Source organism: Antechinus flavipes, chromosome 3 (assembly GCF_016432865.1).
Source record: "Antechinus flavipes isolate AdamAnt ecotype Samford, QLD, Australia chromosome 3, AdamAnt_v2, whole genome shotgun sequence".
Classification (NCBI taxonomy): Eukaryota; Metazoa; Chordata; class Mammalia; order Dasyuromorphia; family Dasyuridae; genus Antechinus; species Antechinus flavipes.
The window spans coordinates 537,035,041-537,055,600 of record NC_067400.1 but is presented as its reverse complement, the minus strand read 5'-3'; the positions used below and the strand labels follow the sequence as shown (position 1 = coordinate 537,055,600).

At 32.0% G+C, this 20,560-nt stretch overlaps 1 protein-coding gene across 4 annotated transcripts in view; it reads left to right on the top strand.

The window, feature by feature from the left end:
* Positions 1-20,560, top strand: part of GRM5 (glutamate metabotropic receptor 5) — a 725,366-nt gene that overhangs the window by 549,002 nt on the left and 155,804 nt on the right. For all 4 annotated transcript variants that reach the window (XM_051987299.1, XM_051987297.1, XM_051987298.1 and 1 more), the window contains exon 4: positions 12,034-12,269. In XM_051987299.1, coding sequence (XP_051843259.1) covers positions 12,034-12,269 — 236 coding nt within the window. The remainder of the gene's footprint in view (positions 1-12,033; positions 12,270-20,560) is intronic.

Genomic DNA, 20,560 nt, shown 5'->3' with positions numbered 1-20,560 from the left:
CTTTGGGATATAAGCCCAATAGAAACATGGCTGGATCAAAGGGTATGCACAATTTGATAATTTTTTGGGCATAATTCCAGATTGCTCTCCAGAATGGTTGGATTCGTTCACAACTCCACCAACAATGCATTAGTGTCCCAGTTTTCCCGCATCCCCTCCAACATTCATCATTATTTTTTCCTGTCATTTTAGCCAATCTGACAGGTGTGTAGTGGTATCTCAGAGTTGTCTTAATTTGCATTTCTCTGATCAATAATGATTTGGAACACTCTTTCATATGAGTGGTAATAGTTTCAATTTCATCCTCTGAAAATTGTCTGTTCATATCCTTTGACCATTTATCAATTGGAGAATGGCTTGATTTCTTATAAATTTGAGTCAGTTCTCTATATATTTTGGAAATGAGGCCTTTATCAGAACTTTTAACTGTGAAGATGTTTTCCCAGTTTGTTGCTTCCCTTCTAATCTTGTTTGCATTAGTTTTATTTGTACAAAGGCTTTTTAATTTGATGTAATCAAAATTTTCTATTTTGTGATCAGTAATGGTCTCTAGTTCATCTTTGGTCACAAATTTCTTTCTCCTCCACAAGTCTGAGAGATAAACTATTCTATGTTCCTCTAATTTATTTATAATCTCGTTCTTTATGCCTAGGTCATAGACCCATTTTGATCTTATCTTGGTATATGGTGTTAAGTGTGGGTCCATGCCTAATTTCTGCCATACTAATTTCCAATTATCCCAGCAGTTTTTATCAAATAATGAATTCTTTTCCCAGAAGTTAGGGGCTTTGGGTTTGTCTCAAAGTAAGGTTTAATGAAAGAATATATGTGTGATAATTTTAATTGTGTTTAAGGAATGATCATGGGATAATAGATTTAAAGCACAAAGTAACTTTAGAATCCTTAACCTGAACTCTTTCATTTTGCAGATAAGAAAACTGAGACTGGAAGAACTTAAGTGACTTACCCAAAATTACATGTATAAATTAAGAATCAGAATTAAAATCCAGATTCTTGTACTCCAAGCATTGGGGTCTTATGGCCAAGGAGTACATTGAGGTTGATGACAAATGGATAGAGACAGTTAGATGGCATAATAAATGATGGTTATATAGAGAAGAAGTCTGAATAGGAATTCTGACTCAATCTCTATGCAATCCATTCAACTCAATCTCAGTTTCATCATATGTTATATAGAACAAAGTAGCACCTACTTCACAAGATCAAAATAAAGATCAAATTAAATGAGACAAAATATGTGAAATGTTTTGAAAACCTTAAAGCACTATATAAATACTAGTTTGTATTCTATTAAGTGACAAAGAAGAAGCAAAACTACATATTCCTATTCTGTTTTGTATATATTTATTTAAAAGGATGGTCCTCAAAAAGAGCCCAAGTAGAACAATTGTGGATTAGAAGGAATTAAAGTTCAAGATAAGTGGGGAGATGGAAAAAAATTTTCTAATTGCTTTTGATTTATTCATGTTGCCAAGTCCCTAGATATATATGTATATGTATAAGTATGTATGTGGATATGTATATATGTATAAGTGTGTATCCCAACAGTGAAAGGACCAGTACATGCCATCACAGAGCCATTGTGAGTAATTTTTGAGCAATCTTGTTGAACAGCAACTATGCCAAAATGTAGAGAAAAAAAAAAGAAATGATAAAACACCATGATTTTTAAAAGAAGTTATATATTAGTTAGATTTAGGGAGCCTCAGACCAACAAGGTAGTCTTTATTCTACATCAATATCAAGTCAGTTGTTCTACAAATGATTTATGCTTAAAACAAGAAAAGATAATCACTAGGAAAAATGAATGAATTGACAAAATATCATGCAAAACTAGGTACTTTGTAATATAAAAACAGTTTCTGTCTCTTAGGACCACTCCAAGTTGTAACCTCTTGCCTTGTTAATGAGCTATACTGGTGTAGTCTACTGAATAAAACAATTTTTAAATGTAGATAGGAGATAGGTTGTCATTTGTACATCTGTCAGAGTATTTTAATGTTAAATATGACATTTTAACAGTATAAAAGATAGTGGAAAGCAAATTTTCATACTTATTTTCAGCAAAGAAAACATGAGTATCCAATATAAGTAGAATTACATTAATTTTCATTTTTTCTTGTCCCCACATATAAAATCAGATCACCATGAATAAAGGGGGAATTAGAGCAAGCCTTTATTAAGCATTTACCATATACCAGGCACTTTGGTAAAATCTTTATAAATATCTTATTTGATCTTCACATAAGAACTATCATTGTAGCTTTACTTTCAACAAATCCCTTAATTTCTGTTGCCTCAGTTTCTTCAGCTATAAAATGAAGATAATTATAGCATCTATACTGCAGCTTTGTTGTAAAGACTAAATAGATAATAATTTCAAAACACTTATGCCAGTATCAGGCACATAGTAAGCACAATGTAAACTTTACCTATTACTATTATTATTTTTATTATCCATATTTTAAAGTTGAGGAAAGTTTCCTGAAACAATGACTTCCTATGGGTCATACAGTTAGCAAGTTTCTGAGCTTAGATTTAAATTCAGGTTTTCTTTATCACAGGCCAAGTATTCTATACAAAATGGTGCCTTCAAATTGCGTCTACCTACAAAATGACTCCAAGAAAATCAGGATAAAATATTTCAAGACCACAAATTTAGTCAGTTGCCTATTCTCTTCCTCCCCCCAAGCACATATTTGAATTAAGCAATTCATTGGTGTTTACTCATGATTTCACAAAGATGACTTCTGTTACAAAGCTCAATATCTTTAGATGCTATTAAAATTTTATATTTAGAGTTTCTAAGACTACTCCATTTAAAAAATATTATATAAAGATATGTATACAGTTAGTAAACTCCCACTCTTACAAAAAAGTCCCAAAATATCTGTTAAAATTCTATCAGTTAGAGATTTGGCAGAATGGTAATTACATGTGGGAAGAACAGCAGTTTCCATGATAATTATGTGGGCTGTGAACAGATTTTTCAAAAAAAACACTGGGCCACAGCCTAATGAATGCACTCATTAACCTTAATGGCATCAGGTAGAAAATGGGAAGATAGTTATTCTGGAAGACAGTCAATTCACCCTTCCAAAATAATTAAAACTACTGCATACAAGAGTAGTGTTTTCCCCCTTTATAATGAATGAAAAAGATGAGGTAAAAAAAGAGGTATTTGTTCACATGCCATCATCATCAGAAAGAAATATTTTTGATCCAGTTGGTTGAAACTGTAACCTAGATCTTAATGTTCTAATCTTCTGAGACTGAGAACATTGTTGGCTCCATGATGTAATGCTATCATGCTATATATAGCTCAGAATATAGAATTATCAATGAGTTACTATGACTTATTACGAACTGAAATTTATCTATATCATTCAGCTGTCTTTGTCATACTATCCCCATCGACCATATGTTGTTTATGGTTCATGTACCCAGAAGGAAAAGACTCTCTCTTGGGCTTATGTAACACTGCTGGGACACAGAGGAAGCAAGCTTCCCTAGAGAAAGATGGCAGTGTAATAGTTTAATATTTGTTACTTGATAATTTAACCTCACCACTATTTTTCTAGAGTATTATCTCTTATTACATTTAAAGATCACCTTAAGATCTTTGGGCAACACATTTCTCTCAAGATATTTTTTAAAAACATTGAAGAATTGGCCCTGTTATAATTATCTTTATAAGTTATCAACTACAGGACAAAGAAGTATTTGACCTGCGTGATTTAGCATTTGTCCCTGGCCTCCTATATATATATATATATATATATATATATAGTTCCCTTATATCATGTGTGCATTGTATATATATACATGCATATATATATATGTATATATATATATGATCTTTTCATTTCTTTATAAATTTTAACATTACAAGCAAGCAATATTATCACCATGTGTATGTATATGGGGGCAGGAGAATTGTGTAACTACTGTATACAGAGGATCAAATATTTAGACCTATTCAAAAGACCTTAATCTAGCTCAATCCCTTCCTTTTATTAAGAACAAAACAGAGATCTACATAGACTAAATGATTTGCATCAATAATCAATACCAGAACTAAGATTTGAAGATTGCAATACCAGCCGTTTCTACAGATTAAGGTTTTCATCATTATTTAAAGCCTTTTGTAAGACAGGCACTGAACTTGCAATTACATCTCATACTTGTGACCAAAACTCATGGATAACTTAACAGTCCCTCGTCTTGTCTATTATGCTGCCCTCTGTCTTACCTTGAATGTTAAAGAGAACAAACAAACAACCAGAATTATGGATTGTAAAACAATATGGATTTTTGTTCTTTTCCGTAACTGCCATTAAAAAAATGAAGTTAAATATGCTTTAGTCATATCACAGATCAAAATCCAGTTGGAGAAGAATTTTAAACTTGTTTTACACATTCACTTTTACACTGAACTGTTAATCATGCTGTTTCTATAATGTTGTAAGAACTTGTACTGATTTAGGTAGTGAAATTTATTATATACAAAATCCTTTGTGCTCTCTCAATAACTATTATGACCATTAATCTGCCTCATGTGCCAGTGGGTTAATACAATAGATGATAAAAATACTAACTATAAATTTTCATAGTCACATTTTGCATAATATTTACATAATTTACACATATTTACATAATAAGGGCATAATTGCCTATAGTGCCAAATCTATAGTATTCTATTATTGTTGCTACTTGTCATTTCAAGAGTGCCAACAACCATTCTTCATTTTATAAAAACAAAGCCTGAATAAAATTAAAAGAGTGATGAGATTCAGAGATAGATCTAACCAGTTAGTTTCTGTAAAAAATTAAAAAAAAAAAAAAAAAAAAAAAAAAAACAATACTAGTTGTGCTAGAGAGATCTTAAGTAGGAATTTAAAATTTTAAATGACCTGGAAAAGATAAGGAATGTATAGATTTTTTAAAAGTATCAAATGAATTTTGGAAAATCCTAGGAATTAGAGGTTGTTAGTGGGAAAAAAGAGGGAAAAAATATTTTAAGGCATATTAAACAATTGAGTGTATCTCTGTAATGGAAATGGGGAGATTGAAATGATGAGTGGTAGAATGGCAAGTTATGTTAAATGTTTTCTGTGCTGCTGTATACTTGGAACTATAAAATAAATAAAGGAGAGACTAAAAGGGCTTTCTGCAAAAAAAAAAAAAATAAAATAAAAAATACTCCACAGTAGTTACTGCATATATTTTAAAATTTATGCTCACTATTTTGTTAGAGATCTTTCTCTCTTAAGCCTGAAAATATTTTAAAACCTAAAAGAGATATCATTTTCCATTCTAATTTCCATTTTGTAAGTCTCTGAGCAAGAGTTGATTCCTCTTGCTCCTGCCAAATATGCTTATGATCTTGATCCCATTATCTCCTATGTCCTTCGCAGCTCCCCTTTCCATAATGTTCTCCCTTTGCCTAATTTTCAAAATCTCCTTATAAATTAGCTTCTTTTCTACTGCTTAAAAAATGTGTATTTTTCTCCTATCCATAGAAGAGGCTTCTTTATTACCTACTCTATTACCCCTATCCACATTTCAAGAAAATCATCCTCTCCATTTAATTCACTTCTCATTCTTTTGCTATCTGACTTTAGAACTCTCCATCAATTATTCTCTCCAAAGTCACAAAAAAAATTATATTTGGTTAATTTGATTAAATTTTCTTAATCTTTATTCTTTTTGACTGCTTTTAGTCTCCTCCATGCGTCCCAATGGAACATTCTCTCCTAGTTCTGTGCCTTTCCACAATCTATACTCTCATCACATCACATACTGCCTCCCTTCAGACATGTGAGCTCCCTTCAAAGGTCAGCTCAAGAGGAGTGATCTATAGGGAAGTGATCCTTCACAATCTCCTCCAAATTCATTGCTCATTCCTCCAATCAGGATAATAGGTAGGGAAATAGCTAGATAAATTAATAGACAGACAGACAGATAGACAGATGCATAGACAGGTTTCTATTTCTATCTACAGATGTAACATATTCAACATCATTGTTATTTTCATTTTAAAGTTTTCATTTTTCATTTAATGATAAGTCTTTTTAAGGTAGGCTTATTTCATTTTTATCTTTTTTTAAAAATCTCTACTGCTTATCTCAGTATCTGGTCATAATAAATAGTAAATTTTTGTAGAATAAATGATCATAAAGTAGCACAGGGGTGAAGTAAGCAGCAAAAGGAAGATGGCAATGATAAAGGCATATTTGAAGATACTACCTTTGTGACCTTCAGATCTATGGAGAGCTATAATCTGATAGGAACAGACCAGATATGTCTCTTCCAACTCAAAATGTTATGATCCCAAAAACCTATGGAAGTTGAAGGACATTGAGAGAATTTTTAATTTAGAGGCTTAAATTCCTGGATAAAAGTCTCAGCTTTGTCAGTTGTTAGCTAAATGATCTAAGTCATATTTATTAACTTCACCAGATCTTACTTTCCCTTATCTATGAAATGAGGAGAAATAATTATATATCTTTACTACTATTACTATTAATACTGCTGCAGATGCTGTTGCTGCTGCTGTTAATGCTATTTCTTCTTCTTTTTCTCTGACTATATGACCACTGTTACTGTTCTACTTATTACTTATTATTTATTACCACTTATTACTTCTTCTACTATTATTAGTAGTATACATCATTACTGCTGGAAATAATAATAATAATAATAGCATTTACATAGTTCCTATAATGTGCTAGATACTGGTCTATGTTGTTCAATCAATTCAGTCATGTCCAGTTCTTCATGAGCCCATTTGGAATTTTCTTGGGGAAGATATTAAAGTGGTTTCCCATTTCTGTCTCCAGTTCATTTTACAAATGAAGAAACTGAGGCAAACATGGTTAATTGGCTTGTGCAGGATCACACATTTAATAAGTATCTAAGGCAAGATTTGAATCTTGAATCCAGGCCTAGAACTCTAACCATTGAGCTACCTACCTACTAAGCCACACTTACAAATATTACCTCATTTGTTCCTACTATAATCACAGGAGATAGATGCTATTATAATCCAAATTTTACAGATGATGAAACTGATGGAAACATACTATATGTCTCATCCAAAGTCACACAAATAATGAATTTCTGAGCCCGGATTTGAATATAGTTCCTTCTGCCTCCACACCCAGTTTCTTATCCACTGTTCCACCTAACTGACATAGGATTACTGTAGCAAATGAAATTATGTATATTAATTTTTCACTTTGAAGCACTAATTTGAAGGTATTTTTAAATATTATTTCATTGTTACTTTATTGCTATCTTAGAATCATTCTCTCTAAACAAGTCCATATGAATATAAGATAATCAGGAATTTAAATTTTAGCATATGGCAATTTATCCAGACATTTTTTATCTCTTTTGGTCTATGACTTTCAAAATTATTTTAAAAAATGAAATGACAGTACAATAAAGGTCTTACCTGCACAAGGTGGTACTTAGATGATAGCATTGTCTTCTGTTTTAGTGGTGAACAAACTACCTCAGGTTATTTTTAATATAATCTACATTTATTAATAGGTTGTATTTTGGTTTGGGTTTTGGTGTGTGGGGGGTAACTTTAAAAAAAAATAAAGTTTCACTTAAAATATAAAAGAAAAATTCTTACACTGACTATACAAAACAGATAGGGCAAATTTGCGATAGTTTTCCTACCCCTAGTCTATAACTATAAATTACTCTCTGTAAATAACATGTGCTTAAATTCATGAGAAGAAATAAAAAGAATTTTAAGGTCTATATTTTAATCCAAATATAATATCATTGTTGTTTTTGGTTGGTGGTGGTATGATAGTATTATCATTTTAAACTGTTTCTGTATTTTCATCACTGTTAAGAATTCATGATATGGAATTCCTTCCAGAAATGCAGGTCAATAAATTCTCTAATATTGTTTTGGAACACAAAGAATTTTAAAACTTCCCCATGGTCAGATAGTCATTATGTGTCAGAAGCATAAACTAAGCTCAAGTTTTTCTGTTCAGCTATATATATCATGTCTCTCACTTATTTCATAGTGTATTTTTAAAAAAAGATAAATTAATATGTGAATATAGGAAATAGATTTATAATGAAAAGGAGAATATGAGAGATGAATAAATTAGTACCCTAATGCCCTGACACTTTCTTTTCAGGGAATATTACCTACAAGAGGAGGTACATGCAAAATCCCCATTAAAGTCAAGAAATGAATTGTGAAGGGCAAATTGGGCCCATTACAGGCCTACATTTCTTATATAATATCCCTAATAATAGTCTTACATAAGAATAAACTAGAATTAATAAACAGAGCAATTTCACATCTAACTTTCATGGAGAAGAGAGTCTGTTCATGACAAATATCATACCTGCACCCATTTACATGGTGCCTCTGGATGTCCGTAATACTAATGAATCATTTTCTCATAGCAGTGGGATAACAAACATGCCCAAAGAGAAGGGAAGGCATGTATATAATAATCTCACTTTATATTAACATGCCAATTTAAAATAAAACTTCCTGAGTCGTAAAAGCATCATCAGGAAGATGGTAGAGATTAAACTAATGTAATAAAAGCAATGATGAGATAAAGCAAACTACTTTGAAAGGTTTTCTATTCTTCCTCGGAACAAAACATGAACATAGAGAGCCATATACCACAAAAAACTCTCCCAAGCAATGGTATTTTATAATATTATCATTAATATCTAACAGATATCATGAGGGAAATTTAAAATCAGAAAAGGGAGTGGTTCGGTTATGCAGCAAAAATAAATTTTGACCAATGGTCAGTCTTTGTGCTTTATTGGAAATGATGAAAATCGCAGGAAACAATTCATTAGCTATTAGCTAGTTATATATATATATAATATTAATATATATTATAATATTAATATATAATATATTCATATTACCTTAAGATCTGCAGGGCACTTTACAAATATCTCATTTTGTCCCCATGAAAATTCAAGGAGAAAAATGCTATTTTTTTTTATTTTATGTGAAAATTGAGGTTAAATGATAAACAGGGTCACACATACCTGATAAATGCCAGAGAATGAATTTGAACTTCAGTTTTCCTGATTCCAAATCTTGATTTCTGATTCCAATATTATTCACAGTACCATCTAATAAAAGATCCCAAAATCAGAGAGCTATAAGGGTTTATTAAGAGGGGAAAAAATGAGATTTCAATAGGATGACAAACCATGGGTATGACAGATCAATCTAGATGAATTAAGTTGCTGAAAATATTAATATAAATGACTAAGTCCCATAATAAGATCTATGTTGCCTGATATAACGAATAACCAAACTGTCTCTAAAGAGGTCAGCATTTTGGTGCCAAAATGGTGATTGTACAAATAAAAAGAAAAGCAGTGCTTAAAGGATTCTTATAGTCTAATAATGGAAGACAATACATATGAGAAAATTTTAAGCAAGAGAAATTCACAGGAAAAGTAGTCATTAATTTGATTATTATTGTTAGATGAAGCAAGATGGAAATAAGGGAGGAGAGAGGAGTGATCAATTGTCAGGAATATGATATTGTTGGTTGGTTAAGGAGAGCAGCTAGACCATGCACTTAAAAATTTGCTTGACCCCAGGATGTAAACAGGAGCTTACACTCTGACATTAAGCTAATTAATCATAGTTATCTGATTATTGAAGCTAATCAAAAGGTGAAAAATGAGAATTAAATGAAACTTCTGCTCACAGAGTTGGAAAACATCTATATATATATATATATATGAAATGGTATTTGACCTCTGGTCTTTCTGGCTCTGTGAATAACTCCCTATTCATTGTCAGGCATCTTCTCGCCATACCATGCTGCCTTTGTAAAATAATGCAAGGAGATATATTTCATCTTTGGTTTTCTTTCCCTTCTAACTGGCATAGAGTAGGTACTTATTAACTGCTTCTTGAATAATTAGTTTCTATAAATTAACTTATCAATAGCCCCCTTATGATACTACAAGAGGCAAGCACAGGAGGAAAGACAGAAGGTGGAAAAACATTTGAAACTCTAAAAACTTTTAAGCTAACTGCAATTAGTCAAAAGTTATTTCCTACTGATAGATGCATCCATTCTGTCCCTGATGGAAAAGGGTTTCAGTGAATTTATCTTCTCAAACTCCATCTTAGAGATTGCCCTCTCCTTAGCCAGGAAACAATTGATAATTTTGTACTACTCCATTCCTCTAGTGAGATAGATTATATTTTCTTCATCAGTGGACAAAGTAATTTTAAAATTTATGTTTAGAGATACATTGTACAAACTTACTTTATCATCATCAACTCTCTCCGGTAATTAAATTATATCTTAGGGGATTTCTTGAATGGAAAGAGTTTCTCTACTCATCTTCCCTCTGGAATATGATTGTATTCTTTGTTACCTGTCCTTGGTCTAAGTTTTATATTCCCACTTACTTCATTCCGCCTTGCAATAGAAATACAAAAGAAAAGCAGTACTTAAAAGGTACTTATATTCTAACAGTAATAGACAATACATATAAAATGCTTATTTTATATAAAAATTTTTCTGGGAATTGTTTTAAAGGATGAACTATATGTCCCCTGTAGGGTTGTTTCACCTAATATCTTGTTCTTATACAACCAGTCAAGTATTGTAGAGGGTTGTGAATGCCCAGTAGTTTGTCTCTTTAGTTTTAAAAGATTAATTGTAGGCTGTGTTCTAGGATATGTGTCTTTGATGAAGAGGTTTTATAGAAAGAGTTTTCTTTGTTTCTTTTTTTCAGATTTATCTATGTTATTGTCTTCTTTAAATGACCTATGATATACATATCATATACAACCTAGTGACTTTATTCATTACTTATCCAAAGTTTCATCACCACATTCTGGTGATTGCTCCCTAATCTTACCTTGGAGAACAGATAGAAAGTTTTCCCATAGACTTATACATGAAGTCTCTAAAGCTTACTAGAGTCTGAATAATATTTCTTTTCATTGTCAGAACTATAAGCTCTATGAGAGAAAGACCCATGTCTTATCTTTTTAAGGAATGGAATTTCATGCCCTAACTCAGTTAATATAATGAGTTTAAGGAAATGATGAAGTTTTAAATATGTAAACCAAATGGTTTATACCCTTTGATTCCATTAAGTAGTATGGACCAAGAAAGAACAAATATAGTTGAACATACCTTTGGGTGATTTAAATAGTAGGGAAATTTCACTGGTTACAGTCCAGGAAGGAAGGTGTCAATCAGAAAAAAGACCAAGGAGTATCTAGAGGAAGCAGTCCCTTGTGCCTGTATCTGAAGAGAGGGGCAGGGTAGGTTAGCCCCACAAAAAACACTATACTTTTATTCTCATTCCCCTTTTATTGGCTTATTGATTTTATTAGCAAAGAAAGGAGACAAATATCCATCCAGGAGCAGTGAGAGATATACCAGAGACAAAGAGAATCAAAAATACCAACCATGAACACACAGAAACAAAGATAACTACTGAAAGGTAGCTAATTGAAAAATAAAAACACTTTAAGGATTGTGGTCTTTTGTGAGAAAAAAAAAGGTGCTGGTTATGGATACTAGCAGAATTTACAATTTAGGGTAATTTCATGAGGCCTCTATAAGAGGAGAAAAGGATTTCCTACAAGCAGGAGTCATTAATGACTCTATTGTCACACCTCCAGGATCTGCTAACTAGGACTGACTACTTTCATATTTAAAGTTTGAGTTCATTCTCTTCAGTGATTTTTTTCTGTGAAGGGGAAGTGTGTGCCTTCATTTTGGAGGAAATGTAAAAATTTTGGAAACCTTAAAGTACTATATATAACTTTCAGATTTAATTAGCATTATTTCTTCCAAGATCTTGTGTCAAAAATCATCATGGAAGTCTTTGCAAATTGTAAGACAATTTTGGTCACATTGCCCAGTAATTTTAAGAGACTCAGATGAATGCACTTGAGTAGATTATATCTGTTTCTCTAAGCAATGGTATCACTTCTCTTTATGTCTCCCTCAGTGATGGTTGGGCTGACAGGTATGATGTGACAGAGGGATACCAACGTGAAGCTGTTGGTGGAATCACTATCAAGCTCCAATCTCCTGATGTAAAGTGGTTTGATGATTATTATCTGAAACTCCGACCAGAAACCAACCTACGAAATCCTTGGTTCCAAGAATTTTGGCAACATCGCTTCCAATGCAGGCTGAAAGGATTTTCACAGGAGAATAGTAAATACAATACCACATGCAACAGTAAGTGTTTTTGTACTATTTTTTTTCTTTCAAAGGGAGGAAAATGAAAATCTTGATTGAAATGACCATGTCTGGGAAATGTGGATACAATTTACTCCAGAAGGTGAATATTATATAAAAGGCCATTCTGTTTTTATCAAGTACTGTACAGATATTTGCTTCAGAAGATATGTAGCTTCTGTTAATATTGGAAATGGTTAGATAGATAGATTACCTTAGCATTCATGAGTAAGAAGGAGAAAAAAAAAAACAAAAAAACTTAAGTTTACATTGGCTATAGGATGTTATGCTTGTTTATGGAAGATGGAACAGACTAAGAATTATCATAGTGGGCTTCCCATATTAATGATTTAATATATGATTATCAAAATCTATACATAAGAAGCAATAACATAACACAATTTAGCTTCATTGGCAAAATTATTGCGTATTCAGTTATTAGACTAATTGGAGCAATGATCTGATAAACCAGTAATCTATGGAAGTAGAAGAGATAGTGGAAATGAATAAATGAATAAAATGAAATGCAGTCATTAATCACTTACTATGTACCTGCTACATCCTAGGAATGGTACTACATACTCATCTGATGCATTTGCTATTCTGTTTTTGTAACCAAATCAGAACTGAGTTCAGAGAGCAATGAAAATAATAAGAGCTCATTTTCTATAGTATTTGATAGACACTGATAATAATAAAATAATTTGCATTTATACAGCATACAACTTTATAGATTAATGATCTATATGGGATATTACCAAGAGATCTTATCAAGGAAATAAAAGATAAGATAAGGTTGACTGTTCATCTATTAAGAAGGAGATATGATACAATGACAGCCCAATTGCTGCACTGACAACCCATAAAATATAAAAAGACTAAAGGGAGTCTCTTAACCCAAAGGGTAGAAATTTCTAGAAAATATATGGGTAAATATATCCAAGAACTTCTCAGGAAGAGAATACATGGATATCCAGGTTGCTGTCTTAATTAATTAAAATCAAGCCAATAAGCCCTGATTAGACACTCAATGTATGGAAGGTACTATACTAGAAACTAGAGATATAAAAAAATGAAAAACATTCCTGCCCTCAAGGCATCTACCTTATGAAAGATCATAGGATCATAGTATAATACTTCCTATGAGCTAACTTGCCCAACTTCCATTTTTACTAATAGGTAAAGCAGCTAGATGACAGTAGATAACAGTGCTGGCTCTGGAATCAGGAAGACTCATCTTCCTGAATTCAATTGTGGCTTCAGATAATTAATGGTTTTGTGACCCTGGGATGTCACCTAATCCTGTTTGTTTGCTTAAATTACTTATTTGTAAAATGAGCCAGAAAAGGAAATGGTAAGCCACTCCAATATCTTTGCTAAGAAAACTTCAAATGGAATCACAAAAAGTTAGACATAACTGAAATGACTGATTAATAAGTAAAACATGAAGAATAGTTGACTGCTTTTCCTGTAAGGGTATCCTAAGGATCTATCATTCTTAAGTCCCCTGTATGATATCTTAAGTACACAATATTAATAAAGAGAATAATTCTAATCACCTTTTTAAAAGATTTTTTACTATGAAGATATACCAAAAGCATTAGGCATAAAACAATTCAAAAGATATGCAAAGGAGCAGGAACATTTTTTTTTCCTATGTACATGCAAAGTTCCTGGGAGAATGATCTCAAACTTAAAAATACAATAGGAATAAAACAAATGCATATTAACACATGCAGCCAAGGACACCTTGGCCTCTGGCCCTGGAATTTTTTTATCTTTTCCCTTTAAGAATCCCCACCAAATTTGCTTGGAGTTTGAGGGTGCTCCCTTTATTAACTATTATGACTTTTCACAGGAGTAGCTTCAGAATTTATTTGCTGAGGCTTTTTGTATCTAAAAAGGTCATCTTCGAGTGAGCTTGGCTAACTTATGGCCTTAAAAGACCATTATTTTGTCAATCATGTCTCCAAAAATTCATCCATTCAAGATCAGAAAAGAATATTTTGGCACAAACACATGTAGGACCCTGGGGCAAATACAATTTGATGCCCCTTTTCCACCTAACAACTCAGAGTAATTTTTCTAACTGGAAAATATGAAAGTTCATCCACTCCAGCTTTTCATATATACAGTTCTAGGATCAGCAGGTAGTTCAGTGAGTCCTAAATTCCTTGGAATTTTGTTGTTGTTTAGTCATTTCAATCATGTCCAATTTGTGACCCCATTTGGAGTTTTCTTGACAATAATACTAGAGTGGCTGGCCATTTCCTTCTTTAGTTCATTCTATAGATGAGGAAACTGAGGAAAATAGGGTTACACCCTCGGATTGCCTAGGGTTCCATGTGAATGTTTGAGACCCGATAAGAACTCAGCTTTTCCTTTCTCTAGATTGAGCACTAATCTAATCTAATTGGGCACTGAGTCCCCTTGATGCCCCATCTTGGTCTATGAAAACAATCATGAGACTTTTCATCATTATGTAGTATTAACTTTGAGTCATCCTGACTGAATATTGGCTCCCCAAGTTTCCATATGTTGACTTACAACCAGGCAAGGAATACCTGAGCATGATACAAGGATTGAGTCTCCACCTAGCCAGCCTCCTATTATAACAGAATCATAGCTTTTGAGTTAGAACATATTTCAGTTTTCACCATTCTAGTATTGCCTATTTCTATAAAAGTCCCTGGAATTGATTTTTTTTATTGTTTGTATTTAGTATACATTTGGGATGAAACTTTCAAACAAAACTCAAAAAATTTTGTAACTTTCTCCATAGCAAGTCACTAGTGAAATCTTAGTATTTGGAGGAGCTATATCTAATTAGGCAAAATATTTCAGGTTTTGTTTTTCTGAAGCAGATAAAATGGCATAGTTTTAATTATATATATATGAAGTAGAACCATCTGCATATATAGTCCAGATGCTTCTACTTTATAAAAAAATTTAAAATGCTTTCTTATAAATCTAAAATACAAAAAAAAAAAAAAAAAAAACACATTAAAACTAATAAATGAAATCAGTTTAAAATACCTAGAATACCCAGAAAATGGTAAATGTTAGAACTATTATCTAATAATTCTATTTCTGTCTATTCTGGACAAATTTCAAAAGACTAAATTTCTTTTAAAATCATAACCTCGACAGCCAGTGTCATTCAGTCACTGCCTCCCTTGACATGAACTCTACCTGTCGCCCACCTCCTGACAAGATTATGACAGCTTGCAGAATGTTAGCAGTGTCCCAGATGATCAGATCGCTTTTAAAACTAGCTAAGGTTACATAGGATTAACAAGCTAGAATTCCTCCTACAATCATCTACAGATAACTGAAGTTAACTATATTCTCTCATATATTACTGTCATTTTCTACACAGAATTCATCTCCCCATCCCCAATATCTTTCATTAGCCTGTTAGAATGCCCTAATGCTATAAGAAAATGTCAGGTACACCACTTAATAATTTGTTAATTATTCATAAAAATCCATGTCCTTTGACAGCTTACATATAACCTGAATTTATCTGTTTTCAAATTAAACAAATAGGGATTATTTTCATTATTTCACTAAAGGTTTATTAAAAATAATAAAAATATACTAATTTCTGTCTCACTTCAACACATCTGGTTTTTTTTTTAAGCTTGGCCATTTACACAATAAAATCCTAACTAAAGACCCTAGTGGCTTCTTACTGGAATTGTAGGCAAAGCATTAAAAGGAAATACCTTCTAAATGATCACTTATAAATCTATTAAAAAAAAAAGAAAAGAAATGTCACAAATGTCACAGAGACATTTGACAGAAAGAAGGGAAAGCAAAATGGAGGAGTGATAATTTAAGTTCTTTGCTTTTTTTTTTCCTTTCATTGTTCTCCTTTTCATCTTTATCTCTATTGAGTGGAAAGTCCTGGATTTCTTTTGGGAAAAAAAATGTTTGTTTTATAACTGAATGTCACAGAGGAAAAATCTATCATGAATCATATACATATAACCCAGAATAGTTATTATAGGTCATTCACTTATGTACCTTTAATAAGTATTTCATCCAACTCAGGTTTATCACCAACTTCTTTCTAATTTTCCTAAGCAAATAGTAACGTTGTTTGAACAAAGAAGATGTTGAAGATTTCTGTAATTATGAAACCAATCCATTTTACTTTAGGACAGTTCTAATTATTAGAAAGATTTTCTCTGTATCCAACCTAAATCAATCTCTTTGTAACTTTTATCCAGCACTCATATTTCTTCTTTCTGTGGCCAAGCAGATTGTCTATACTCTCATTCAAAATAGGATTTCAAATATTTTAAAGAAATGATCACATTCTTTCAGATTCTTATCTTCTTATCTTCTCTAGGATATTTATCCATGGTGCCTTAAATTGATCTTACTCATTGCTCTAGATGGGTATATTAGACTATATTGCATCCATCTGCCCAACATGTTAGCTAGACCCATCTAGTTTTGTGGTATTTGCAAATCTGAAAAGCTATGCTTTTAAAATATATATATAAAAATATATATAAATATAAATATATATATATATATATTTTGCTGAGGCAATTGGGGTTAAGTGACTTGCCCAGGGGTAACACAGCTAGGAAGTGTTAAGTGTCTGAGGCTAGATTTGAATTCAGATCCTCCTGACTTAAGGGCTGATGCTCTATTCACTGCACCACCTAGCTGCCCCCATCTATAAAAATTCTGATAAAGACAAAGCAAAGGCAGATTCCCAGTAATAAAGACTTCTTGACAGACTGGTAAAGAAAGAAAAACCTTTTTTTTCATTATATAGAGAATAGTTGGATAAGAATGCTCCTTATACCAATACAAGTTGGCACCTTCTCTGCAATTTATAATCTTGGAGGCATACCTAAATCATTGAGAGATTAAATTATTCACCCATGGTCAAAGAGCCAATGAATGTAAAAATAATAATAATAATAATAATATAATTTTCTTCCTAGCTTTGAAAAATATGTGTTCATATAATAAATGACTAGACATTTACATATGGTCTCAGCCATTAGAATGTGAGCTTCTTTTTTTTATTTTTTTTTATTTTATTTTATTTAATAATAACTTTGTATTGACAGAATCCATGCCAGGGTAATTTTTTGCATTATCCCTTGCACTCACTTATGTTTCGTTTTTTCCCCCTCCCTCCCTCCACCCCCCCCCAAGATGGCAAGCAGTCCTATATATGTTAAATATGTTGCAGTATATCCTAGATACAATACATATTTGCAGAACCGAACAGTTCTCCTGTTGCACAGGGAGAATTGGATTCAGAAGGTAAAAATAACTCGGGAAGAAAATCAAAAATGCAAATAGTTCAGAATGTGAGCTTCTTAAAGAGAGAGATAGCATTTTTACCTTTCTCTGTTTTCCAAATATCTGACAAAATACAGTATCTGACAAAAAGTAAATTGTTAATATAAGCTTGTTGATTGATTGATATACTACACTATTAATCATTTATTCAAAAAATTGTTCTTAATGTTCAATTCAATTCCATTTTAAAAAACTATATAATTACATTAATGCCAGGTCATAGTATAGCAATGATATCATTATTGCCTTTCTTCTAAAGATGTTAAAAGATAAATATATTGAATATCAAATGGAGAAAAACAAGAATAGCTAAAGATAATTTGAAAATACAGAACCAAGAAGGCAAATACATATAACATTTAAATTATTATACTTGGAATAATAGAGTAAGCAATTGAAGCTCCTTTGTAGAGGAAATGGTAATATAATATTGATCCTTTGATTTCTCTTCATTTAAATTTAAAGTGTAGACCAATGCTTTATTCAGTTAAGGCCATTGAACTTGCTAAAAGGAGAACCTGGGTTCAAATCCCATAGACGCTTATGATCTTACCAATTTTACCAGTATCAAAAGTGTGCTCTAGATATCTGTTCATTATTTATCATCCCTGCAAAAGATAGTTCATATTTTCATGTTTTGCATAGTTCAATTTGAAAATCCATTATCATCTTTTTAATAGCTGAAGGAATTAACTTTCAGTTAGGGATTAATGTGACAATCTTGGCTTAACATGTGTTTTGGATCGGGTCCTTTTAAAGTTGCTTTTAATGCCAGAAAACTCAAATCTCCCTTTAAGATTCTATTTTAAAGTGAAATAATATGAAATATAGTAGAATAAGAAAACATTAAACACTTTTGATATTCACAACAGCCATCTATCAAAATTCTTGCTTGCAAGTTGATAAATTCACAGTATGTAGGAAACAAGATTAAGTTCACTATCCATGTAAACTTGTCTTTCTATAACCATGCCTTTCTAACATGCCTTTCTAGAACTTTCAATTTGCCACACGTTCATCATCAATTAAAAGTAATCTAATGATTTTCACTCACCTGCCTACACATTCAGTTCTAAAAAGGTTAAAAAAAAAAAAGTTCCAAGTTGCAAGTCATGAAACTTTTCTTATTTTAAATCTAAATAGAGTTTATGACAGGTCATGCATATAAACCCTTAAATATTTTCCTCTAATAAAAATAGCATCAGGATTTGGAACCATAAGAATCCTGGATGAAAATAATTCTACTTCCGAAGCTTACTAGTTATATGATCCTTCAAGTCGCTTAAACTCTGTCAGCTTTACTTCTTTGATCTTTTTTTTAAAAGCTGAAAATAATGGTTTTAGTGTTTATTTTACATATATGTCAGAAGGATCAAATGATCCAAAGCCTGCAAATATTATGATTTGCAAACATAAAATGGGAAGGATACTACAGACCAGAATAGGATTGGTAAGAGTCAAAAAGGTTAAAATCCAACTTTTGATATGTCATTCAGGTCCATCTCCAGGTGATTTGATCTGTATCTTGGTACTGGACCCCCAAATGACTCTGGAGCGGAAAGTGAGGCAGGTTGACTTTTCACAACCTTCCTTCACTTAAATCTAATTCACTTGCATGTTATGGCACCATCTCCAATGAAAACGTCCTCTTTAAGAATGAAGGACTGACAACAACAATGTGCTGTGTCTTCCTGACTGTAGGTCTAACATATTATATGCTCTGGCTAGCTTCTCAATATAGGATCCATTACATGTTTTGCCTCTTTGTTACTGGAGATGTATTAAGGATGCTTTCGGTGAAATTATAGAGTGAAAGTTCTTAACTTGGAATTTATGAATTTTGGTTTTTTAAATATAACTTTCATTACAGAATTTCAATATAGTTAGTTAACTTTATAATCTTAATATGCCTTTTTTACATATAAGACCATTTTTCTGTAAAAAAAAAAAAAATCTATAGATTTTACCATACTTCCCAAGGGTTCCATGAACCACAAAAAAATCTAATGATAACCTGATATCCTAAATATATTCATCCACAGAAAGCACTTACTTTATCAGTCTGTGCCAAAATCGGTAGACCATTAAATATAAGGAACATTGGTGGGATAATGATTTATGTCATTTCAATCTGAACCTTATAAAAAGATGAGAAGAATATGATTACAACAACAGCAATATAAATAAATTCATTTTCTCCATGACAACACTATGTTAGGAAAAAGTATTTTCTGTTCAAAGGCAACCTATGGATAACTCTGCTCAAATAGTCAACATACCAGTCAAACCAAATGTTTACCCACTTCTGTTTTTACTTATTTCTTTCCCCATGCTTTAAATACCCTCCAGCACCTGTCTCTGTGTGCTGACATCCAATCATCATTCAAGACTTGACTCAAATGCTCTCTTAGTCAGCTTTCTGTGAAATTTCCCAGGAAAAATAATACTCTTCCTCACCTAATCTAATAGTGCTTTGTTTGCTTTAATGCACTTATAGTGCTATGACATGTCTCATATCCATCTACCGATCTTTTATTTGAAGCCAGATTTTCTAACTTTAAATCAAGCTTTTTTATTGAACCACATTGCCTTATTCTATTCGAATTTCCAAAATGATCATTAGTCCTTAGAGGAGAATCAAAACTTGGAACATAAAAAGTTAGAATTCATGAAAGAAATGAGCTATGCTTGGATAGGACCCAAACTACAGCTCCTCAGAGAGAGTTTTCAGGAGGTAGGTACAGAATAATAGAGGTGATATCTTGTGGCCTATGATTCCATAGGCTTGGAATCAGGAAAACCTGGGCTCAAAACTAGAAATGTATATTGTTTAATTCTGGCCAAGAAAACCCCATAGACAATATCAAAATGCTAAAAAAAAAAAAAAAAAAAAAAAAAAAAAAAAAAAAAAAAAAAAAAAAGACATTGGAAGATGAGCTCTTCAAAAGGTCCTTGGA